Here is a 25448-nt window from a genome sequence, read left to right as displayed (position 1 = left end):
AGCAACGATCGCTGAGGATCATCGGTAGGCTAATGTAGCCGCTTCCGCTATCGTACAAAACTGACAAAAAATACTTGATTTCTAAACCATGGTCTTTTGAATTTGGTTTTCTGGATTTTCGTTTGGAAACAAAAAAGGAATAGATCACGTGATTTCGTTTTTCGTTTTTGGTGTAAAATGAAAAAAGGAAAAAATGATGTGACTTCCGTTTTGGTTTCAAACACAAAAACAAATTGGCTTGATGTCTGCAGACCTGTCCAATATTCAATCCAAAAGGGAATAATGATAAAACGAATCGGCAAAAACCAAAAACTGGCCGGGTTTGATTGGTTCTACGTTATTTGATTCTGACACCAAAAACGTTTTTCCGTTTTTTGTTTTGAAACAAATAACAGATTTACCATTTTTTGGTTTTTGAATTACAAATTAATTACGAATTATTCGATGATACCCGGACTCTGTAGACCGAGGTTTGAACCGTTTGTTTTTTCAGTACAATTGACACAGACAGAAACCGGAAACGTTTTTTTGTTTTTTAAATTTTGGCCAAAAAACAAAAAGTACAAATTCAGCTCGATTTCTTGTTTTCTGTTCTCACCTGGTACCTTTATTATGAAGAGTACAGTGCAAACATAATTGACAGAGCACACTGGCCAATCAGAAACAAGGAGGCACTGAAGGCCCACCCACCAATGAAAACAAACATTGAGTGGTAAATTTGTTTTGTCAGCAAGAACAGAAAACAAAAAAATCAAGCTGAATTTGTGTTTTTTGTTTTTTTGCCCAAAATTTAAAAAACAAAAAAAACAACCTGTTTCTGGTTTCTGCCTGTGTCAACTGTACTGAAAAAACAAACGATTCAAACGTACCTTGGTCCTGTAACTTCCACAAATCTTTTCCTCAAGTTTTCCTAATGTTTTAAAATCAGAATGATGAATATGTACAGATTTTTAAGGTAATGTTGCACCTTCACTTTCTACTAGATTTGGACTTTTCTAGCCTGGCCAGCTTGGTCAGTAACTTCTCTATTTTTCTACACATTGGGCTCCTGTTTCTTATTTTAATCTTCCTCAGAGCTTTGATGCTGTTCTCTCGAAAGAAGGATTGTTGTGGTATCTTTGCTGCCTTCATATGATATTCTATCGACCTGTTGTAATGTTGTCGATCATAGTTTAAGTATCTTGCGTAGCCATTGTAAAGCATCTGTTTGTCTGCAGGTTCCAGATCCATTTTTAGCAGTTTCTGGTAAATCTGCTTAGCTTTAGCCTGGCCGCGATTGGACTTTGCGTATATATGTGCGAGATCTCTTTTCTTCACAAGTGACCCATGAGGATAAAGAGAAATCACTTCTTTATGGAGACTGATTGCTCTGTCTATCATGCTTTGCTTTACATGACTGTCCCTGGCAAAAACGATCTTCCATTTGTAGCAGAGTGCAGCACATCGCTTCAGGTAACGTTCATCTGGATGTTTTTTCAGCGCCTTCTCTGCCAAATCAATAGCCTCATCAACAGATACATAGCTTTTGTAAACCCTCAATAACGCTTTCATACCACTGTAACTGCTTACAGGATTTCTCAAAACCTTTCTGGATAACTCTCGTGCTTCATTGTTAATTCTTTCTCCTTTCTTAGCACGTTGCTCAAGGTTGTGAACAGCAAGGCACAAGTTCTCTGGATCCTGTTCCTTGGCCATTCTCAATTTCTCCAGGATGTCGTCTTCCACTGGTTTGTCGCAGTGCTTTAAAGCCTTCACTAATGCTATGACATAACTGGTGTTCCACTCCACCATGTCCGGCTGCATCCTGATGGCTCTCTGGAAGTAATCTGCAACCAGCACCTTTTTTTCTTTGCCGAACTTCATCAGGGTCCAGGCTTTTTCAGCGTAGATCTCCGGATGGAGCTCGTCATGGGATGGAGATGGGTATTCTTTCAGCAGGGTGTCGACCTTTGACAGGTAAGTCTGACTCTCTGCTTCCTCTCCCAGGTGGTGGTGCAGCCAAGCCAGGTTCCCGTAGTTCACCAACAACCAGGGACCTTCATCTGAGACTGTGTTTCTCGACCGGCAGAAGGCCTCTGCGGCCCTGCTGAAGAAACGCCGGGTGTCTTCAGTGAATCCCAGCTGGTAGTGAATGTACCCCTGCAGGTTGTAAATGTGACCCAGCCAGCTGTTTCCCTCCTTGGTACCAATGTCCTCCAGCTTCTCCTTGAGACGGAAAAGTTTGGACCTGCTGGGGTCGATGTCCCAGGTGAAGTGACAATGCAGGGCCTTCAGTTTGGCCTCCAGTGTTGACTGACTCTGTGCAGCACTGATGGAGAATAAAAACAACAAATATTAAAACCCATCATCAGCATGTTAATATAATATGTTCTGAAGCGTGATATGTTTGGGTAACCAGTATCCATCTCATGTGGAGGGAGGGATGGAAGAAATGAAGAGGGAAACAAGGGATGAGCAAATAAGAATCTGAAGGAAAAAGGATAAAGAAAGGAAGGCAGGGAGAAGACAGACGGAAAAGCCAAAAGTGAATGAAGTTAAGAAATGGAGAAATGAGCTGAAAGACAGAAAGGATGAAATAGAGAAATAAAGAGAGGAGATGAGGACAGAATGAGGGAAGGAATGGATGGAGGAAGGAGGAAAGAAAGGAGAGAAGGAACTCAGTAGAGAATGAGGGAGGAACTGTAGAAAGATGGCTGAACGTACTGAGGAAGGTTTTCAATGGGGGAAAGTACATTTACTCAATTGCTGTCCTTAAGTACAATTTTGAGGTACTTTAACGTTACTTGAGTATTTCCAGGTGATGCTACTTTATACTTCCACTTCACTTCATTTCAGAGGGAAATATTGTACTTTCTACTCCACTACATTTATTTGACAGCTTTAGTTACTTTTCAGATGAAGATTTGACACAATGGATAATATAACAAGCTTTTAAAATACAACACATTGTTAAAGATGAAACCAGTGGTCTCCAACCTTTTTGGCTTTTTGACGTCTTACAAAAAGCAGTGTGTAGTCGGGGTCACATTTCACATGTCTATGAGTTGTTAACAGCTCCACCAAATAGTGATTTTTCCCTCTAAACGTCTCACATGCTTTCGTTTCAATAAATGTTCAAATGATCCAATATTTCAGCAAAAATCAAAGATTGGAGAAAAAGTCCAAAAACTGAAAACAGATTTGTGTATCAGAACTTTGTTTTTTCTTCTTTCCTCTCCCATTAATCATCTCACGACCCCTCAGATTTATCTGCTGAGCCTTTGGAGGGGCCCGACCCCTAGGTTGGGAACCACTGGAGTAAACTAGCTAACTGTATATAAAGTAGTTGAAACTAGCTCCACCTCCAGCAGCTACAACAGTAACGTGCTGCTCTAACACTGATGCTTCAGTATTAATAATCTAATGATGTCATATATAATAATATATCAGTCAGAGGGACCAAACCACTACTTTTACTGCAATACTTTAACTACATCAAGCTCATAATACTTATGTACTTTTACTGAAGTAGAATTTTTCATACAGAACTTTTTCTTGTAATGGAGTATTTTTACATTGCCGTGTTGGTAATCTTACTTCAGTAAAGGATCTGAGTACTTCTTCCACTACTGAAGGTCTCATTAAAACATTTTTACATTACTCACGCTGAACTGTAACAGAAGAGCTAACATCATCAGAATGCACATAACTTCAGGTTGTTCACTGGTGAAGGACAGGATGATTATTTCCCTGCTTTGTTTTATAAGAAATATTTAATTGTCTAAAATCCAAAATGTCCTGTACCGTCAATTTTCATATAGTAGTAATGGCCATGACTTTAATACTAGGCATGTATCAAAAGGTTATTTTTCACAAAACTAATGCAAGGCAATGTGTTATGCACAGAGGAATGAAAACATTTAACACATTTAACAAGTAAAACTGTGTTTAAGCTGCTAATTCCTGTACTTCCAATAAATTTCGGTTAAAAATTGTCTCCAATTAGAACATGTTTTGCAACAGAGTACGTATCTATATGATCATTAAAGAGGAAGTTTTTAGTCACTATATATGTTGTTTTTAGGCATACAACTACTATTTTTGAGCTGTATCCAATTCTTTTATTGACTATTATTATTATTGTTATTGACTACATGTAAAGTGCTTCACAATTCTTACATATAAAACCTTTAAAGAATTGTTAAGTCAAATTTATTAAGAATTTTTGCAAATTAGCATCTACCTATGAACCCAAATATAATAAGAAACAAACAACTTTACACTTTTTTCTGTTTTTTCTTATAACTTGTACCAAATTGCACCATACTAAAAAATAATTATTAAATACCTGCAAATTACTCGAAAAGTCCAGGAAATTGGTATAAAATTAAAGTAACTGTAAAATAAAGCATTACAGTTTTACATGGTTTTTTTGTTCCTGTTTGCCATGGATTTTATCATACTATTGTTTTGCATTATAATGTAATGTTAACTTGTGTGGCCCCCAGGAAGAGTAGATGATACATTGGCAGTGGCTAATGGGGATCCAAAGAAATGAATAAAATAAATTACACTTAATCAACACATGGTGGGTTGTAATGGCTGGTTCTGATACTCTTTAAACTCATCTTTGACTGTTTTAGCCTAAAACTAAAGTAAAATAAAAATGAGGGGAAAAATTAAAATAAATAAATAAATAAATAAATAAATAATAATAATAATAATAATAATAATAATAATCAGGAGAAGTACAAGACGAATAATAAATAATTTAAAAAATAGAAAAAATATAATTTTCAACCCAATCACAAGAATAAAACACTGGCATTGCAAGTTCCTGCAAATCACGAATACGTTGAATGTCTACGTTTCAATGTTGGCCGTTATCAGTTGAATAATTATGTTTTGTTAAGTGGTTGTTAAGTGTTACTGTGGTTAAGGTCTGGTTAGGTTTAGGCAAAAAAAAAAACACTTAGTTAAGGAAAGATCATGGTTTGGGTTAAAATAAAAAATTAAAAAATAAAAACGCCTGCAAATGTCCCAACGTCTCAACGTCTCCCAACGTAAAAAAAAAACCCGGTTTTAAACGGGAAGCAGGTTGTGGTCTCAAGGTGCTGTCTGCTGCTTCAGTCTCTTCCCAACCACCCAACCCCTCCGCCTCTTAATAGGAAAGTCAGCTCATATAGATGGCATCAGAAATACGTAACTTTCCCTATATTGTAGAAATGTTGATATGTATTAAATGTATTGAAACGTGGAGATTCCACGTGTTTGCAGAAACGTACAATGCCATCATACCAGGCTGTAATTTTACAGACTTTGTTTGGGTGTGGTCGAATTGCACCGGGGGCTCATTATTATTATTATTCATCTTTATTTTTGAATTCCAGACTGTGGCGCTGGCTGCAAGGAAAGTCAGAAGACAGAAAAAGAACAAGAAACTAGAGGAGAGCAAAGTAAATTAAAAAAGAAGGGAGGGGATGAAAGAGGGAAGTAAGTAAGAGAGAACTCTGCAGCACTGACTGATTATAAAAACGTCGTCATTAACTTGTAAGATCCATCATGTTTATACTTTGTGCTCTGATGCTCTAAAATAAGACGTTTTATATACTGTCTGAACTACTCACCGCATTATCCTGCTGTTTTCTCTTAATATTACTCTGATGCAGCTTGCTGCGATGTTGAGCACACGTCTTTGCATGAACATGTTGATGTGCAAATAACTTTTAGAGGCGGGGCCATGCGAACAGACGGCAGTTCGCTGCAGCGAACAGAGAGGTATGGAAGCCCCTGTCCGCCAATGTGATGAAAAAAAAATCCTATTAGTCAATATAATGAGAAACTTTCTGAAAATCATGAGAAACTATCTCAAAATAATGACTTAGTGGCATAACAGCTGTAGATGGCTTTGCTCGGTCATTTTTAAGTTAATTCATGCACTGAACAAATTAACAAATAGAACAAAGGTTTCAAAGTCAATAAGAAAAAACGCTACTGTAAAAATGAATAAAACTGAGGATTATGATACCTTGTGATGTCCCCTGTCATATTGGAGTATTGGTGTCTTGAGACTTTTTTAATAGTAAGCAGGCAGCAAATAGGCAGAAATAACAATAAGACTGAAAATCAGTTTACCATGAGTAAGAGCAATAAGAAGAAATGCTACAGTTAAAATGATCAAAATCTGGGACTGTAAATCAATTAAAGACCATTTAATTCTCTGATTCATTTTCATTTCATTTTCCCCTATTTGTTAAATTTTTCAGTTCATGAATTTGCTTGAAAATGAGAACAATACCATCTACAGCTGTTATGCCATTAAGTCATTATTTTGAGAAAGCTTCTCATTACAGTGACTTACAGGATCTTTTTTTTTCATCACATTGGCGGAAATGGGCTTCCATACAGATGAGAGGGAACATGTAGACATATGAGAGACACTGTGACAAAATAACACATAATACTCAAGCTCCTCCTGCTGAACTCTGAGGTCAGCAAATTCGCACGAATAAAATCGAGACGAAAATGTGCTTCTCGTTCATTCGAAGGAATCTTAACTTTCGTTTCCCAGCAATAGAAACTTAGTGCCTGACTGCCAGATTTAAGGATTCACAATCTGTCAAGTGAGTTTTAAAACAAACAGTCAGGAGCCCAAATGAACGGTGAAACATGTTTTTCTTGCTATAATCATTCCTTCTGTTCATACAGCAAAGCAAATTTCATATAAAGTGCATTATCTTCTTATTTAAACTTCAGAAACAGTGCTAAGAAAAAAACTAAATCAACACACCAGTTATATAGAAACACCATGGTTATATATGAGTCCAAAGACATCTGATTAAAACCTGACCATTAAAGTTCATAACATGATTATGGTAATGACATTTTAAAAGACCATCTCAGTGCTTTTAAATGATTCAGCTTGTTACCTACAAATCACATAAACTCTATTACTGCTGAGCATCTTTTCAGAGTGAATTTATCAGCTTTTGTTTTTTCTGCTTCCTTCCAGCAGTCTTTTTCTTTCATTAACTTAACTATAACATTAACTATAATGTTAATATATATGTACTGATTGGGGAAAAACATTTCTGGAATCAGCAGCTCCTCACATTTCACATGCAACTGTGTTGGTCAATGATGCAAATTCGCAAGTTCACAACAGTTCATCAAAAAACAAAATTGAAAAATTATGTGGATTAACTGTGACCTGATTGCCATGGTTCCATTCAAATAAACTGATTCAGATAAAATTTTTAATGAAACAGACAATCCAGTAATTACATTTCACTCCACGCACTGATTGACCAGGTGAGGTTTGAAATTCTCTCCTGATCCTGCAGCCTCGAACCCTCTGTCCCACCACCAACTACAGAGCTCATAGGTGAATTCAGCTCTCATTTGTATAAAGTTAAAATTGATCAACTTTCGACCCCGTCCTTTTATTTGCGTCGCCAATCACTCCTTTGAGACCTGTTATCCCAAAGTCTTTTGATTGGCGCTTCACTTGCAAGGAAATTCTTATATGGAGGCTGATTGTTCTGTGTATTGTGCTTTGTTTTAGGCGCCTGTCACAGAGTGCAGCACATCCCTCCAGATAACGTTCATCTAGATGTTTTTCCAGAGCCTCCTCTGCCAAATCAATAGCCTCATCAACAGATACATGGTTTCTGTAAACCCATAATAATGTTTTCATACCACTGTAGCTGCAGACAGGATTTCTCAAAACCTTTCTGGCTAACCCACATGCTTCATCTTCAATTCTTTCTTCTTTCTTAGCACTCTGCACAAGGTCTTGAACAGCAAGTTCTGTGGATCCTGTTCCTTTGCCATTCTTATTTTCTCCAGGATGTCTTCCTCCACTGGTGTGTCACGGTGCTTCACAGCATTCACTAATACTGTGACATGGCTGGTGCTACACTCCACTCCACACCAGGTGTCACTGTTGGTTTCCTCAGTGAGATTACCCCGTTAAGATTTAGTTTGGTGACAGAAAGTAGTACTGAAACTGAGGTTTTAGGTCATTATAGTCAGGTTTTGGTGGAAATATTTATTAACATGTTATTTGATACTTATTCCACTTTGGTTATATTAATGTCATCTCCATAGCCATCACTGTTGTATTTGTTAATATCATTTGGATAAGTTGTCAGTCATTACTTATCAGTAAGCTGATTTTCATATTGCTTGTCTTTTATTTGTTTGTGTTGAACCACACCCAAATCAATAAAGAAGACAAAAAAACTTATCAGAGTCCCCAGTCTTGTGTCCTGACCGTCAGTCAGTGGCGAGCGTCAAACATCCACCAGTTTGCAACTGAACTTTGAGATCCCTCATTTACACATGTGCACTCTGTTCACTCTTTTACTGTGTAGTGTCCCCAAAATAACTTCACACATCAATGGTCTGCTGTTGGTTATACTACAACATTTAGTTTGGGAAAAACTACGGTTAGGGGTTATTGATTATTGTTTGAAGTATCTCTTTTCGGTGTTGCACTTTGTAGCCGGTCCCTGCTAACTCGCCTCACAGCTGGCTTTAAATGGAGAACAATGTTATTTGTCCAGCTGTTTTGGTGAAATTAAGGTTGTAGCTCATTGTCTACCTTACTACGGTAGGAAAGAGGCCTCGTTTGTGTTTTAACAACGTTTCACTTATGAGTTATTTATGGAGAACCGTTTCATTCAAAACCCTACCCAAACCGTGCACCACCTATCCAGTCGACAGCGCTGCCACCCAGTGGACGGCGCTGCCACCCAGCTGACAGCACGCGATGTCCAATTCGATGGTTGCGCCACCCAGCTGTCAACTGGATAGGCGGTGCACGGTTTGGGTAGGGTTTTGAATGAAACTGCTCTCCATATGTTAATGTGTTGTGTTGTGGTATTCGCAGCGTATTTTCTAAATGCTGCACACATGTTGTCAAATTGATGAAGATATTTTCTTGATGCAGCATGTTTGCCCTTGTCAGCCACCGTACTGTGGGGCCCACAGAGCAAGCACACTAATGAATTCCACCAGTCAAGCTGGCTCCTTCCAGTTTAGCACTCCAGCTAACTTGAATGGGGATAAAACAATTCAATCGTGTGGCTTTTCTTAGACTTTCGAAATGTGATTGGACTGAATGGATCAAATTCTGATAGTGACACAAGTCATTTCGCGGGGGTTGTGATGCTCAACAAAATTTATTTGCTGATTTACAGACGTCTCCTTCACAATGTAAGTCTATGGGGAAAAGTCTTTTTGGGCCCAAAAGCATTACATGATGTTGTAATTACACAGTTTGGGCGTTATGACAATTTTGGCTTCAAAGCTTGGCGCTGTTCCTGGGGGCTTGATTGTATCCCTAAATATAATTGGTTGACTAGTTACTATCTGGGTAGTTACAGCAACTCCACAGCAAACTCATTTTCCTAGCTGTTCGTAGTTTAATCATTTTGTAGAGGTGTTACAAATAATACTGACAGTGCTTTTATACCTGTTATACGTGCCTAATGGCCTTTGCTCTACCATTGTTATCTCTCTCTCCCTGTGTGGCCTATGAACCTACTTATAGGGGAATGTTTATGTATGTGTGTGTGTACTTTGTCACACACACACATGCATGCACACACCCATACATGCATAGGATATACTGTCTATATATATGTATATGTATATATGTATATATCAATCTGAATGTTGTGTTAATGTTCATATCACTGTTATTGTGGACTGGCCAAATATTTGAATAAATTGTACTTTGATGCTTTGTCTTAATATTGGAGAGTATTTCATAATATGTCATAATTTGTAAATGAACAACTGATGAAGTACTAAATCTAAAATGCCACACTATGTACTGTCAGTGAAACCTGAAATTGTTTTAGTAGTAGTAAGAAGTTACACTTGGAGATGGACAAGTCAATACTGATTAAATAATAATGAAAATGTAATTGGCTTCTCTTATGTATCCTTCAAAAGCAGTTTTTCAAAAGCAGTTGATCTTAGAGAAGCACAGCTTTTGTTTTCAACATTCACTGTTGAAGCTAGGATTGTATGAGAAATGCATTTGTTTTGTTATGTAATGTATGTTTTCTTTGACAGCATTAAATAAAACCTAATGTGATGTAAGTTAAAGGTCTTTACTTGTATGTTGAACAAAAAACTTTACTCTGGAATTCTTTCACATATACTGTGTGTTCTTCTAAAGAAACAGGAACAGGAAAACAGAACTTTTGGCTGACCCTACAAGCCCCCTGGCTACACTCACCAAGGAGAAAAACAACTGAGGAAGTCCATCAGGTGAAATGGCGGGGGTAAGACAAAGGTTTGGAGAAGATGGAAGAGGAAGGGAGAGGGAGAGGAAGAGCTGTAACAGAAGTGACAAGTGTGATGGCTACCCTTGTATGTAAAAAATAATAATAATAATTAAAGAGTACACATCAAACATCACATAATGTATTGTTAAAAGTTTCACCTAGTATGTCCAAGACACACTCTACCCAAACAAAAAACTTTACTCTGGAATTTGTGCAAGTTCAAGTTAACACGCTTGATTAGATCAGCAGGAAGCTGGTGGCCTGCAAAGCGAGCTGTGGTTTCTGCACCTGACACAGACACTCTACATCCTTGACCTTTAACTGTGAAGTCTTGGGGATGTTAAAAATATCTTACATTGTTAGAGTTCTAAGAATTGTGTTGTGCAACACAAACAATATTATCCAATAGTTTGCTGATGCTCTGATTGGTGATCATACATGGATTTTGAGATGTAGATGCTTTAAGACGAATGATATAAAAGTGGAGGCCAGAAAGGTCTCTGGGCTTTTTTTTTTTTTTTGCGTTTTGGCTCTTGCTCTTTTTTGCCCTCTGGCCTTTTTGACTCCTTTAAATCCTAGAGAGGGTTTTCTCCTTTTTAACTTTTGTATTCAAATTTTTGTATTTTACTGTTTACATTTGCACTTACTTATACTCATTTTTGTAAAAAAACAAAATAAAACTTGTTTGTATTTTAATACACTTCAACCAAAGTTGCTGCCTTGTGCTCATCTCTGAGGTCTCATTGTTAGCTCCTTAAGGTAAGAAGACACCCCCCTGAGATTTGGCTGACATGAGATCTAAATTTATTTATATTGAAAATCTATAAAGGAAATTGCTAAGGATAAACAGGTAATGTTTATTAATTAACAGTTTTGGACAGGTTTAGATCTGTTGATTGAAATTATTCAGATGAACTTGTGATAGAGGTATGATTTCAGTGTAGAATTAGAATAATTTCACCCTGCTGGATTTAGTTTTTCAGCAATAGCTTTTGAAAATATATCATTTCCCAGAGGTGAAATTAACTGGCCAGGACCTCCATGTTTTACCTGAGGATAATGTACAATGCTTTCACCTACAGACAAAACAAAGGTAGCCATCACACTGTTAATAAAGCACAGGGCTTTCTCCATCTTCATGGGTTGGGCAGACCTCCACCAGCATCGCTGGGTGACGGCAGAGAAGATGATTTTCATTTGAGGGAATTGCCGGTTGAGATCTTAGAAGTCCTGCTTGATCCTTGCGATGAGCTACACACTCTTGATGTTCCCAAGATCATTTCTGCCACAGAAGATCACCAGGAAATCTGGCACAGCTCTTCCTCCAAGGCACCAATGAAAACCATGCCAAACCATGCCAAACCATGCCAAGCCGCTGGACCTGGGCATCCAGACCAAGGTTGGCCCTCGTGGTCTACCTCGCTCGTTTTTCCCTACAGCAAATGTAGCTGCTGCCAATAATGTAGATTTTGGGTCCTGTTGATTGTAAAACAAAAAGAAAACAACATCATCTTTCATCATGCATGATACAGAGTAGTAATTATATTCATTCAGTAGCGTCACTGACGTTTCCCAGGCAATGACTCACATTACATTGCAACAGATGAAACTACAAACTACAGTAACACTGCTACATGTAAAGTAAGTATGTAAACTTTATTTATAAAGCGCCTTTCAAAACTGGAGTTACAAGGTGCTGTACAATGCAAACAATTAAGAGAAAAATAAAATAAAATGAAATAGAAAGTTAAAAACAGGAAATAACAATATAAAAACAATAAAACTACACAGAGGGCAATCACACATTACAGGACAAAGTGTTTATGAAACAGCAAAGTTTTTAGCAACTTCTTAAAACTATCAACTGACTCAACATTTTTTATAACTAGAGGAAGATGGTTCCAGAGGGTGGGGGCCAAAACTGCAAAAGCATGGTCACCTTTTGTTTTAAGCCTAGATTTCAGGACAGCCAGAGGACATTGATCAGTAGACCTCAGTGATCTCACCGTGGCCAGGGGTACACAATCATTTGGAAATATAAAGTGGGGCCATCCCATCCCGTGTAGTGCTTTACAGGTAATTAAAAGAATTCTAAAATCACTTCTACATTCTACGGGTAACCGATGTAGATTGGCCAACACTGGTGTGATGTGTGACCTACGTCATGTATTAGTTAACAGTCTAGCAGCCGCATTTTGGACCAACTGGAGCCACGACACAGAGGAGTGACTCAGGGTTGTGAACAGTGAGTTAGAATAATAAAGACGGGAGGAGACAAAAACATGAATGATTTTTTCCAGATCCTGAAAGGATAGTATAGCTTTGATTTTTGCAATGTTTCTTAGTTGGAAGAAACAGGATTGGACCACTTTCCTTATGTGACACTCAAAGTTCATGTGTTGGTCAAAGAAAACTTCTAGGTTTTTTGAGGCTCGCGTAATATTTGTTGCTGAAGGACCAATACACTGCTGTGTTTTCTCAGAAATGTTCTCAGGGCTAACTCCAGGGTTAACTGTCAGGGTTAACTTCGAGGAAGTTACTGACATCCAGTCCTTGATCGCTGTTAGGCAGTCTTGCAGGGTGGAGAGTTTGCTAAGTTCATTTGAATTGAAAGAAAAGTATAGCTGTATATCGTCTGCATAGCAGTGATAAGACATACACTTGAATTGACTAATTAGGAAACCAAGGGGGAGGATGTACAGGGAGAAAAGAATAGGACCAAGGATTGAACCTTGGGGTACACCACATGACAACCAAGAAGATGAGTAATGATCAATGGCCACAGAAAAACTCCTGTCTGAAAAATAGGAGGTAAACCAGTCTAGGGCAGTCCCGGTTATGCCCGCCCATTGCCAGAGCCTATTAAGGAGAATAGAGTGGTCAACAGTTTTGAAAGCTGCACTTAGGTCAAGCAGCAACAGAAGTGAACATTCTGCGTGCATTAAAATATCATTTGAAACCCTAAGCAGAGCAGTTTCAGTACTGTGTCCCACACAAAAACCAGACTGGAATTTATCAAAAATTTCATTGCTGTCCAGGACCTGTATAAGTTGTTTATATACTACTGGGAAGAAATAGAAACAAAGGAAGTTTGGATATAGGTCTGTAGATACTGGGAAACAATGGGTCAAGGATTGGCATTTTAAAGAGTGGCTTAATAATTGCATGCTTAAAATAATCAGGCACACAGCCAGAGCTAAGGAAACTATTTACAATAGAGAGTAATTATGGCCCTAATGAACTAAAATCATCTTTAAAAAGGGAGGTTGGAACAATGTCAAGAGAGCAAGAGGAGGGGCACATTTGGGAGACAATGGCTGTGAGCTCTTCCAATGATATTGGGCTAAACGGGCTTAATAAAGAAACAGGGGCCAGACAGTCTACTCCAGGGGTATGGGAAGGCAATATTTAGACCTTATATCAGTGACCTTGTCCTTAAAAAATTATAAAAAACATTTCACAGACATTAATTGAAAAGACCGGTACAGGGTTAACCAATCTCTCGATAGTGCTAAACAAAACTATTCATACTGTTAACGTTTATCCAAGGGGATTTTCTTTTTAAATGGAGCAACAACATCTAGGGTTGACAAACAGAGGTTGTTAATGGAGCAGACTAAGTCATTGGTCTGGGAAAGCCATATCCTTAATAAGGTCTGCAAAGACAGAGGCAAATTTGTCCGCACAGTGGCTGTTGAGAGTGAAAGAATGGGTTGTGTGTTTGATGGATTGGGTTTCAGCACTGAAGACAATATCAAAAATAATACATTTGTGGTCAGACAAGAAAAAGTCATCAGTGGATAGAATATTTTCTATTCAGACCCAGAGTAAAAACAAATCAAGAATGTGACCATGATTGTGGTTTGGCCCTGATACATGTTGCATTAAATTTAAAGACTAAGTGCTTAAAAATTCAGTGGCAAATTTATCTGATGCATCAACATGAATATTGAAATTGCCAACTATCAAAACTTTGGCAAGTTGAACAACCACAGAAAGATAAAAATTCGATAAAAATTAAATTAGAAAGACATTATTTGGGCCTGGTGGGTGGTAAATCAACACACAGTGAAAAGGATTAGCCAGTCCAGGTAGTCATGCATTACACTAACTGTGTCTAACTGATGTAGTTTCACAAGAATCCATGCGACATCCATTATACAGTTGGGAAAACACAAGTTTTATTCCACACATGTCACAAGCAGGTCAAATCCACAGAATTTTCCCTGCTGGATGATATGAAACTAAACATGACAGGACACTGTAGGGTAAAGTCCCTGCATGTTTTGAAGGCAGACAGCACAAGCCTTAAACAACCGACCAGCTCTTTCTTCAACAATCCAGGAATGCTGGACAATAACATATAAGTGAGAGTCCCAAACTCCTCACTGACCAGACCATCTAAGCAACCTCCTTCAAAAAGAAAGGATCAGATGAGGAACCCCGCATCTCCTGCATGGTCACCAAACCAGATGACTGACCCAAAGCACCTTTTATCCTTCAACCTACAGGAGCCAGCAAGATGGGAAGACCAATTCACACCCCATTGTGAAATGCTAGTACCATTTGGGTAAAAGACCTCCACCGTCGGTTATCATCACCCGCCTCTAAGAGCCAGTCACACACAGAGGCGAGCTAGCACCGACTTTAATCCCACTGTGGATTTTGACTTTCAAGACTTGAATGACCAACCCAAGAACTGGTCACTGGGCAAACCAGCATAAGACACAAGACATGCTGCACAATATGCCATGCTCCAGTGACATACAGACACTCACAGACATGTACCAGAACACACACTCAAATGGCATGGACCCCTGCCATTTGCAGTCAGACCAAGGAGAACAGAGGACTGTAAAACCCATAGACTTACAAATGTAGTTTTAGATTTTGTTTAAGGACAATTAATATTGTATGTTAGCATGTGTGTGTTTATCACAATATGTGTTATGAACTTTAATCATACTTTTATTCCACTCCATTTAAGCCAAGAAATGTACCACAACATAATTCCATCATCCTTGATAACACTAACATCATGTTAAGTACCATTCTGCTTGTTTCACTCTGCAAACTGTAAAGCTACTATCAAAATGCCAAATTAAGAATCATACAATTGCTAAATTGCAAATACTTTTATTCATGGAATAACCTTATTCAGGAGTTGAACCCACCTGTCCATGAACAAGAGGGGACTGACTCTGCTCCCCCAGAGCTCTGCAACCCCTGGGATTGGCCAGGATGACCTTCTGGGCGGGCAGACTGAAACTTTAAAACAGTATCTTATCTGAGACTCAATGCTGCTGTTTTGGGCTGCTTTTTTTGGGCTGCTGCTTGCTTTTAACTTTGTTTTCTTGCTTTCTGCCATGCTGGTGGAGAGCTTGCATTTGGCTAGACTGAATATGTGACTTAGAACAACAGGAAGTGAAGGTCTGGAGTCATGAGTTGAGGGTCAAGCCTAGGAGAGCATGACCCAGGAGTTGTCTTCAAATAGGAACTTTTCAACTCTGGACCGGCCGACTTACTCATCATTACAAGATCTAGACTCCAGCTTCTCACCCCAGCAAATCAGACTCCATTCTCTGCAAGAAGCCACCCCAGGGAGCAAGCAAGTATTCATACAAAACCTTCATCAGCTTGATTAAACCCTGGTACTGTCATAATTTGTAACTTCAATTCAGAACTATGCTGTTGTACCATTGATTTGACTCACTACTTCTCAGATAACAGTCATCTCATCTGTTTATCAGGTCTCTCATACCAACTACACAATAGATAACTCTGCATCATGCATTTCAATCATTCACTAGCCATAGCTTTATGTACCAGTTTCCCTTTCCTTCTTGTGTCTTGTTTGTAAAATGTTGTAGTGTTAAGTACTTGTAGTTGTAGTATTAGTAATAAATGTGCATGTAACTAAAGTGGACTTGTTAGTGTTTTCTTGTGCTTGCATCTCAGTCACTTAACCTTAAAAGACCTATACCCTCACAAAGTCATATTTAAGATTAATAACAATTACAATTCTAATTGATCTCTTTTGTGTGGCCAACAAGGAGGACTATTTCCCTATTATTATACCTACTCTAATACGAGTTATGTCACTGGACAAATAATTTCATGTTGGAGTTGTGCACAATAAAAATTCATAATTCCCCCATAAAGTCATAAAGATATTTGAGTGCACAAATTCCTACAACACAATATGAAAATTATGTGAGTCCATAGCTACTCTAGTCTTCACTTGATTCCTCAGTTCAACAGCTTAACAGAAGTAAATGCACAAGGTTAAGCTCTCTTAAAGTTACAGTCCACAATTACCAAAAAAATGAATGAAATAGCCTATTCTTGACATAAAGTGTCTTTTAATATTCTAAAATTCAAAAGGTATAACTCCAAATGGACCTCTTTTAGGAATACAATAAGAAAACTATAACACAAATAACAAGCTAATCCTTGCCTCATACACCTGCAGAAAGGCTACCAACCAATCATCAAATACCAAAAACATCACCCCTCAGACTGTTTCTTTGTCCAAGTTGTCAGGTCAGGATTTTTGACAAATAAATCCTTATGTATCTGTACTGATTGACAAGAAGTGACAGAGTGGGATCTTTGAAAGGTTTGTTAAGTTTCAATACCTGAGTGATCACTACTGTATTTATATTTGAGGGAAGTCTGGCGGTGGTACTCCTGGTTTCATATCTGTCATGTTGTTTAACCTCATTCTGTTGCAGTCAGTGGCTGTCTGCAGAGTGAAGTTATTTGATGTGTTTTTAATTGTTATATTGCTCCTGTCGTGCTGTTTTCAGTGTCGTGTGGTTGCATGGATGCATTATGAGACAATAGGCCCCTGGCATGTAGAGATATATAAAAAAACAGTTAGTCCACACTAATGAATGAGATGAAGAGAGGCTTTCTGACTCCTGTTTACATACAAGAGCAAACCACAAACTGTCTGCTGTCAAACAGATTTAAGCAGCTTGACTGATGTTACTGTATTTTACTGAACTGTTACTGTAGCTCAGTATGAAGTCTAGCTGTAACATGAAGGAAAAAGTCAACAAAAACAAATATTGGATCAAGATCGTTTTTAGGATTTGAAAAGATCTGAGATTAAGCCAAGGTCACCCAGAGCTTTATCTTTGTGGGTAATAAGACTGATATTTCTGGCTGTGTGTAATGATACACCCATCTGCCCAATTAGGTAAATGTAAAAAGTCCTGCATGAAAAATCCCACTTAAGTAAAACAACATAAATATTAGTAGCAAAATGTACTTAAAGTATATAAGTAAAAGTACTGGTTTGGTCACTTTATACACACAGTCACTTAATTTAAGTTGATGTGAAGCTTATATGAGGCTTCAGCAGTCAGAGTTAGTCATGTCAAGTGGATATCTGACACATTTACAGTCTTTTTAGCATCAAATTCCCTCTTTGTGTTTCCTCGGACAGTGTTTCCCTGTTGAGCTGCAGGTGGAAGTATAGCAACAAAAAGAGGGACTTTGGCACTAAAAAGACTGTAACGTTGAAAGATATCTACTTGATTTGACTCATCACTTCCATTGTAAGTGCATTATGAAGGGATCTTCTAATGGTCAGTATGAACGGGAGGAATTATTACAGTAAGAAAAACATGTTTCAATGTTCATTTGGGCCCCTGACTGTTGTTTTAAGACACACTTAAAAAATTCTGAACTCTATTGTTGGCAGCAACTTTCCAAGTTGTAGTTTGACGTCTATCAGTGTTTTGTGTGCAGTGCTGCAAAACTGTGTAGAGAACATGAATTTCTTGTAAATTAACCATGAAAACAAACATTCGATTTTATAGTTTTTATTTAATAGTATTAGTATTATGTACAAGTTTCTATCCACACAATCAGTTCCACTTTGTGATTATATTCAGGTTATACATCAAATGAATCATTACATTTCCTATTAGATGGTTTAACTTCTTACTATTACAAAGCTTACAGCAAAGCAAATTCAATGAAGAACATATTTTTTCTTATATAAACTTCAAATACAGTGCTTGGAAAAAAATATCAACAAACCAGGAATATAGTAAGCATCATGGTTATATATGAGGCCAGGTGTTACAATACAACATCTGATCAGCATCAGTAATATAATCAGATATACGTTATTACTGTTGACCATGTTCCAGTGCAAATTTATAGTTTTTCAGATAGTTTAATGTGTTTTTTCTTCTTTCCAGCAACCTTCGTCCTCCATTAGTTATGCTACAGTGTAAAAATAAACCTGCTACAACTTTGAAACCATCAACGAATTAATCATACATGACATGTTTCTAAACTTTTTTCTATTTTCTCTGTATTCAGGTGTTTATTTCTCTGTGTTATTTTGTTCCCATCATTTCATTCAATACAAAATATTATTGAAGACAGGAAAAGACTCTCCAAGTTAATGAGCTAGCTTGCTTGGTCGCTAGTGGGACAGTAAGTTCACATAGTTTATTCACAAGACGTATGTGAACCATTGACTTTTGTCTCCTGTTTGTCTGTAAAATTATTTGAAGTGGTATTTGTTTCTGTGACTTCCACAAATCTTTTCTGGTTTTCCTGAATCAGAACGATGACTATGTGCAGATTTTTTAGGTAATGGAGTACCTACACTTTCTGCTGGATTTAGGATTTTCTGGACTTCCAGGTTGGCCAGGAACTCCTCTAATTCTCTAGGCCTTCGGCTCCTGTTTGTTTCTTTAATCCTCATCAGAACTTTGATGCTGTTCTCTCGAAAGAAGGATTGTCGCGGCATCTTTGCAGCCTTCATGTAATATTCTTCTGACCTGTTGTAATCTCGTCGATGAACCTGTAAGTATTTTGCGTAGTAGTGGTAAAGCATCTGTTTCTCTGCAGGTTCCAGATTGCTTACTAGCAGTTCCTGGTAAATCTTCTCAGCTTCAGCCAGGCCATAATTTGACTTTGCATATATATTTGCGAGGGCTATTTTCTTCAGAAGTGATGTTGATTGTTGAGGGTAAAGAGAAATCACTTCCCTATGGAGACTGATTGCTCTGTCTATTGTACTTTGCTTTACACGACTGTCCCTATCGAGAAGGATCCTCCATTCGTAGCAGAGTGCAGCACACCACTTCAGGAAACGTTTATCTGGATGTTTTTCCAGAGCCTCCTCTGCCAAATCAATAGCCTCATCAACAGATACATATTTTCTGTAAATCCATAATAACTCTTTCAGACCACTGTAGCTGCTGACAGGATTTCTCAAAACCTTTCTGGCTAACTCATGTGCCTCATCTTCAATTCTTTCTTCTTTCATAGCACGCTGCTCGAGGTAGTGACCGGCAAGGTACAAGTTCTCTGGATCCTGTTCTGTGGCCATTTTCATTTTCTCCAAAATTTCTTCCTCCAGAGAGTTGCTGTACTTATAAGCCTTCACTAATGCTATGACATGACTGGAGTTCCACTCCACCATGTCTGGCTGCATCCTGATGGCTCTCTGGAAGTAATCTGCAGCCAGAAGGTATTGGTCTTTATCGAACTTCATCAGGGTCCAGGCTTTTTCAGCGTAGGTCTCCGGATGGAGCTCGTCCTGGGATGGAGATGGATATTCTTTCAGCAGGGCGTCGACCTTTGACAAGTAAGTCTGACACTCTGCTTGTTCTCCCAGGTGGTGGTGCAGCCAAGCCAGGTTCCCGTAGTTCACCAACAACCAGGGACCTTCATTTGAGATGGTGTTTCTCGACCGGCGGAAGGCCTCTGTGGCCTTGCTGAAGAAACGTCGGGCGTCTTCAGTGGAGCTCTGCTGGTACTGAATGCTCAGCTGGTAGTGAATGTACCCCTGCAGGTTGTAAATGTGACCCAGCCAGCTGTTTCCCTCATCAGTGCCGATGTCCTCCAGCTTGTCCTTGATACGGAAAAGTTTGCTGTTGGGCTCAATGTCCCAGGTGAAATGACACTGCAGGGCCTTCAGTTTGGCCTTCAGCGTTGACTGACTCTGAGCAGCACTGATGGAAAATAAAAATAACAAATATTAAGACAGATGTCAATATAATGTGCTCTGAAGCTTGATATGTTTGAGTAACCAGTGTTCATCTCATGTTGTCAGAAAGGCTAAACAGTTCAGAATAGGTTGATCTGTGATAATTTACACTAATGCACCATCCAAGATGCGGTGTGCACTTTTGACCTACTGTAAGTAGTTTTCTGCTTATTATTCTTTGGATTCTTTATCTGCCATGGTCCTACAGTGAATATTCAGCAGCATTCAGCCTGGCTCCACCAGTTGCTCTGCCGGTTGCTCTGGGCAGCGCTACCTCCTCTTCCTCTCATGTTAAACTGAGAGCAGACTGGAAGCTACAGTGACACACTATCGCCCCTGAGGTACAAAGTGGTATTACGAAACAGTACGGGCTGGTTAGCATGCTAACTTCAGTAGATATCTCTGCAACACAATACATATAGGTCTTCGATATAGGTCTTAGTGTCAAAAGTGTTCATCACATTCTGTTGATAATTTTAGTTATTTTTTTAACTGTTTTAAAGTAACATTCTGGCCAAATCTTACACATTGTATCTTTAAGTGCTGAGTCCTCTGTGATCAGCTGCCATGTCCAGCTAAAGGCCACCAGGTGTCACTGTTGGTTTCCTAAGTGAGATTACCCTGTTAAGATTTAGTTTGGTGAGAGAAAGTAGTACTGAAACTGAGGTTTTAGGTCACTGTAGTCAGGTTTTGGTGGATGTAATTATTTAAATGTTTATTTGATACTTATTCTACTTTGGTTATATTAATGTCATCTCCATTACCATAGTTACAGCTTTCGTTAATATCATTTGGATAAGTTGCCAGTCATTACTAATCACTAAGCTGATTTTCATATTGTTCCTCCTTTATTTGTTTCTGTTGAAGCACATATATACATATATATGTACACACTACACACACACACACACACACACACACACACACACACACATATATATATATATATATATAGTGTGTGTGGCTTGAAAGTTTGTGAACCCTTTAGAATATTCTCTGTTTCCGCATAAATATGACCTAAAACGTGATCAGATTTCCATGAAAGTCCTAAAACTAGATAAAGAGACATCAATTGAACAAATAAGACAAAATTTTACACTTTTTCACCCTTTCTAAAGAGTTTGGACTCCACCAGTCGACTGTCAGACAAATTGTGTACAAATGGAAGACATCCAACACTATTGTTACCCTGCTCAGGAGCGGTATCACACCACAACGACAAAAATCACACCAAGAGCAAGGTGTGTAATAGTCTGGGAGGCCACAAGGGACCCAAAGATAACGTCTAGGAAACTAAAGGTCTCTCTTGCAGTGGCTACAGTCAATGTTCATGAGTCCACTATCAGGAGAACATTGAACATTAATGGTGTACATGGCAGAGTTGCAAGGAGAAACCGAATACTCTCCAAAAAGAACATTTCTGCTGTCTGCGGTTCACTCAAGACCACATGGATAAGCCAGAAGGTGATTAGAACAATGTTCTGTGGATGGATGAGACCAAATCAAACTTTTTGGCTTGAATGAGACGTGTTAAGTTTGACAATGAGCAAACACTGCATTCCAGCATAAGAACCTTAACCCATCTGTGAAACATGGTGGTGGCATTATCATGGTTTGGGCTGGTTTGCTGCCTCTGGACCAGGACGGCTTACAATCATTGATGGAGCCATGAGTTCTGAGTAGTACCAGCAAATTCTACAGGAAAATGTCAAGGTATCTGTCTGTGAACTGAAGCTCAACAGAAAGTGCGTCATGCAGTAAGACAACGAGCCTAAACACACAAGTCGCTCCTCCAAAGTGTGTTTAAAGTAGAAGAAATTTAATGATTTGGCAGTTCATGCAAAGACGCCCACCAACATCCCTGAGTTGGGACTGTTCTGTAAGGAGGAATGGGATAAAAGTCCTCACAGCCGATGTGCAGGGCTGATAAAAAGTTACCGGAAACATTTGGTTGAAGTTATTGCTGCAAAAGGGGGTCACACCAGTTACTGAAAGAAATGGTTCACATATTTTTGCCTCGCACAAATATCTAAGATTGGATAATTTTACTCAATAAATAAATAAATCAGTTTAATGTTTTTGTCTCATTTGTTTAATTGGGTTCCCTTTAGGTAAAAAAATCTGATCACATTAGGTCATATTTATGCAGAAACAGAGAAAATTCTTAAGGGTTTACAAACTTTCATTATATGCACACACACACACACACACACACACACACACGCACACACACACACACACACATATATTTATACAATAGTCTGGGTGAAGAGAGAGAGAGAGAGCGAGAGAGAGAGAGAGAAGAACACTGTAGAGACGTAGGGGAGAATTCAATAAAGATTGGTTGATACTAATTATATGACGTCGCAAACACACCCATAAAGTTTTGCGGCTGAGTGCAATTTGCTCTTGTTTTGCGTCTGATTGAGTGAGCGGAGCTGTTTCCATAATGAAAACTGCACAGCGCCCAAAGGCCCGAAATTGCGCATCTTGAATTAGCAGAGGTGCGCACACACAGAGCTCTCCACAATCACAAACCAAATTTCATGTATTTTGCTCCTTTTACTTCTCTCATATTTCGTATCTATAACATAATCCACTGAAATATCAAAGTACAGCTATTAATGTGACTCTGAATCTTACAATAATGTCGTTCAGATTTCACTAAATGTATCCGGGACTAAGATGTAACATCAGTACTGATGTTCTGTCTGTTGCCCACAGCTGGCTGCAGCATCACACCGCAGCTGAAACGATGAGTGCGTCTCCAAACTGAGAAAGAGGATGTGCGCATTTACGCACGCGGTACAGCAGCGGTAACTTAAAGCTCTGTATGTTTGAAGATTTCGCCGTCGATATCATTCAATATTAGTTCAAGCCTTAAAGCTTGAAGATTTGAAGAGAGAGGGAGAGAGAGAGAGAGAGAGAGAGAGAGAGAGAGAGAGAGAGAGAGAGAGAGAGGGAGAGCGTAGTTAATACCAACTACCATCTAATGACACTGATAACTCCACTTTAACTAAGTGAGGCAATTAGCGCTGGTCTTTGTGAATTACGCAGTTTTTACAACGAGGCTTATTTGCATAGAAAGAGGCCAATTTTTCGCCGAATGTATGAATATTACCCAATTTACATACATGTAAATGGTACAGGCGCACCAGACGCAGTGACAAAGCAAACCGCTATTTGCGGTGCATTTCACCCTTTGCGGGTGCTTTTTGAATTACACGCTCTTTTTGTCTCATTTGCGCAGATTTAGCGGGAGCAAAAGCCGCGTAATTCTTTTTAGAATTCGCCCCTTAGTGACTTGTCAAAACTGTCTTTTGGTGTGGTGGAGCTGCACCGGGGGACACATGACCTCAGTATTTTTTTAAATCTTGACCATGGTCTTTGTTGAAAGGTAGATAGAAAATAAAATAAACATAGATATAATAAAATAAAATATAATAAAAGGGAGCAATCTAAAGGCAAAAGAAGGAACAGAGAAAATGGAAAGAGTAACAAAAGAAAGGGAGAACTCAGCAGCACTGATTGATAATAAAAACGTCGTCATTAACTTAATAATGTTAATATTTTAGGCTCTGATGCTCTAAAATAAGACTTTTAATATATTGTTTGCACTGCAGAAGCAGCTACTCACCTCATTATCCTGCTGTTTCCTGCACTTATTTCTCTAAATATTAGTCTGAAGCAGCTTTTGGGTTCGCTGGCATAAAATCAACAGCTATTATCCAACTTCTGCTTTGTTGTGAATAATTTCATGTTGAGCATAATATTTATACTGATGCAGAAATTACTTCTAGGGGCGGGGCGATGCGAACAGACGGCAGTTCACTGCAGAGAATTACAAAACTGGAACTCCACTTCATCAACGCACAGAGAGACGAGAGGAAACATTGAGACATAATCATTCCTCCTGTTCATACTGACCATTAGAAGATCCCTTCATAATGCACTTACAATGGAAGTGATGGAGGACAAAATCCACAGTCCTCCTTCTGTGCAAAAAATGTATTTAAAAGTTTATCTGAAGCTAATATGAAGCTTCAGCGTCCAAATGAGTCAAATCAAGTAGATATCTTTCAACGTTACAGTCTTTTTAGTGCCAAAGTCCCTCTTTTTGTTACTATACTTCCACCTGCAGCTCAACAGGGAAACACTGTCTGAGGAAACACAAAGAGGGAATTTGATACTAAAAAGACTGTAAATGTGTCAGATATCCACTTGATATGACTAACTCAGACTGATGAAGACTCATATAAGCTGCACATCAACTTTTAAATGCATTTTTGCACTAAATGACTGAACCTGTCTCTTCAAGTTTTTCTTTTATGTTGATTTAAAGTTTTTTTACACATCTTCTGACATTTAACAGTTTATTCTAGATCAGTTTGCTACAAACAATAATATGATGCAACACTAACTGAAATGTTCCAGTCCAATATGCCACATGTTTATGGCTGCACCTTTTTATCAGATATATTAACAATGTCATGTGCATCACTTTATACACATTTAAATTAATTGGTGGAAAAAGTACTCAGATCTCTAAAGTGAAAATACTTATTTTGTCTAAAATTGGGCTGTGACTGATATATTAAAAAAAAAAAAAAAAGCAAAGTACATTATTAATACTGATGAGTTGATGCATAATCAGCATTTAATTATTGTAGCTGCTTGAGGTGGATCTAGTTTAAACTACTTTGTGAGGGTCATAAGATAAATCTCAGAGGTCTTGAGATGATATATTAGGTAGGAAAGAAGAAAAAACAGTTGTGCTACAGTAATTTGGATTAATTTTTTAAGAATTTTTCTTTAATCTTTGTGTTTTTTGTGAAATATTGAAGAGTTTTACCTCTTTGGGCCTCAAACTGAGATATTTCCCTTCACGTGGTTTCAAATAAATAACAAATATCTCACAGACATCTGAGACATTACAAAGAGACACAAATACACACTGAGTTTTGTAAAGGGCCACAAGCAAAAAAGTTTGGGAACAACTGGTTTAATCTTTAACAATGTTATGTAATTTATTAGCTTATCATTATGATATTTTATGTAAAATTTTCATCCGTAATTAGTAATTAAATCTGTAAAATAAATGTACAAGTGCCTCAAAATTGTACTTAAGTACAGTACTTATTTCCCAC

The 25448-nt window shown here is 38.3% G+C and overlaps 2 protein-coding genes and 2 long non-coding RNA genes across 6 annotated transcripts; 2 read left to right on the top strand and 2 right to left on the bottom strand.

The window, feature by feature from the left end:
- Nucleotides 1–93: 93 nt before the first annotated feature.
- On the bottom strand, nucleotides 94–5703 carry LOC122988672 (interferon-induced protein with tetratricopeptide repeats 1-like). The gene is made up of 2 exons (XM_044361172.1): nucleotides 5607–5703; nucleotides 94–2308 (listed from the first exon to the last, which is right to left on the bottom strand). Exons 1-2 carry the CDS (start codon nucleotides 5684–5686, stop codon nucleotides 970–972), a joined length of 1419 nt encoding a protein of 472 aa, XP_044217107.1. The 5' UTR covers nucleotides 5687–5703; the 3' UTR covers nucleotides 94–969.
- LOC122988690 lies at nucleotides 3790–18979 on the top strand. Its single transcript, XR_006404860.1, has 3 exons — nucleotides 3790–3802; nucleotides 13255–13266; nucleotides 18888–18979. It is a non-coding gene; the product is annotated as an uncharacterized LOC122988690 (long non-coding RNA).
- LOC122988692 lies at nucleotides 4808–8227 on the top strand. 3 transcript variants are annotated; one of them, XR_006404864.1, is made up of 4 exons: nucleotides 4808–5181; nucleotides 5370–5472; nucleotides 7544–7645; nucleotides 7759–8227. It is a non-coding gene; the product is annotated as an uncharacterized LOC122988692 (long non-coding RNA). The 3 variants fall into 3 exon arrangements; XR_006404863.1 differs by having other exon boundaries at nucleotides 7544–7651; XR_006404862.1 differs by having other exon boundaries at nucleotides 7544–8227.
- On the bottom strand, nucleotides 18097–24043 carry LOC122988671 (interferon-induced protein with tetratricopeptide repeats 5-like). The gene is made up of 2 exons (XM_044361170.1): nucleotides 23939–24043; nucleotides 18097–20266 (listed from the first exon to the last, which is right to left on the bottom strand). Exons 1-2 carry the CDS (start codon nucleotides 23941–23943, stop codon nucleotides 18808–18810), a joined length of 1464 nt encoding a protein of 487 aa, XP_044217105.1. The 5' UTR covers nucleotides 23944–24043; the 3' UTR covers nucleotides 18097–18807.
- Nucleotides 24044–25448: the final 1405 nt, after the last annotated feature.

Source organism: Thunnus albacares, chromosome 9, assembly GCF_914725855.1.
Source record: "Thunnus albacares chromosome 9, fThuAlb1.1, whole genome shotgun sequence".
NCBI classification, from domain to species: domain Eukaryota; kingdom Metazoa; phylum Chordata; class Actinopteri; order Scombriformes; family Scombridae; genus Thunnus; species Thunnus albacares.
The sequence above is the reverse complement of the archived record's forward strand: the minus strand, read 5'-3'. Positions and strand labels throughout refer to the sequence as shown.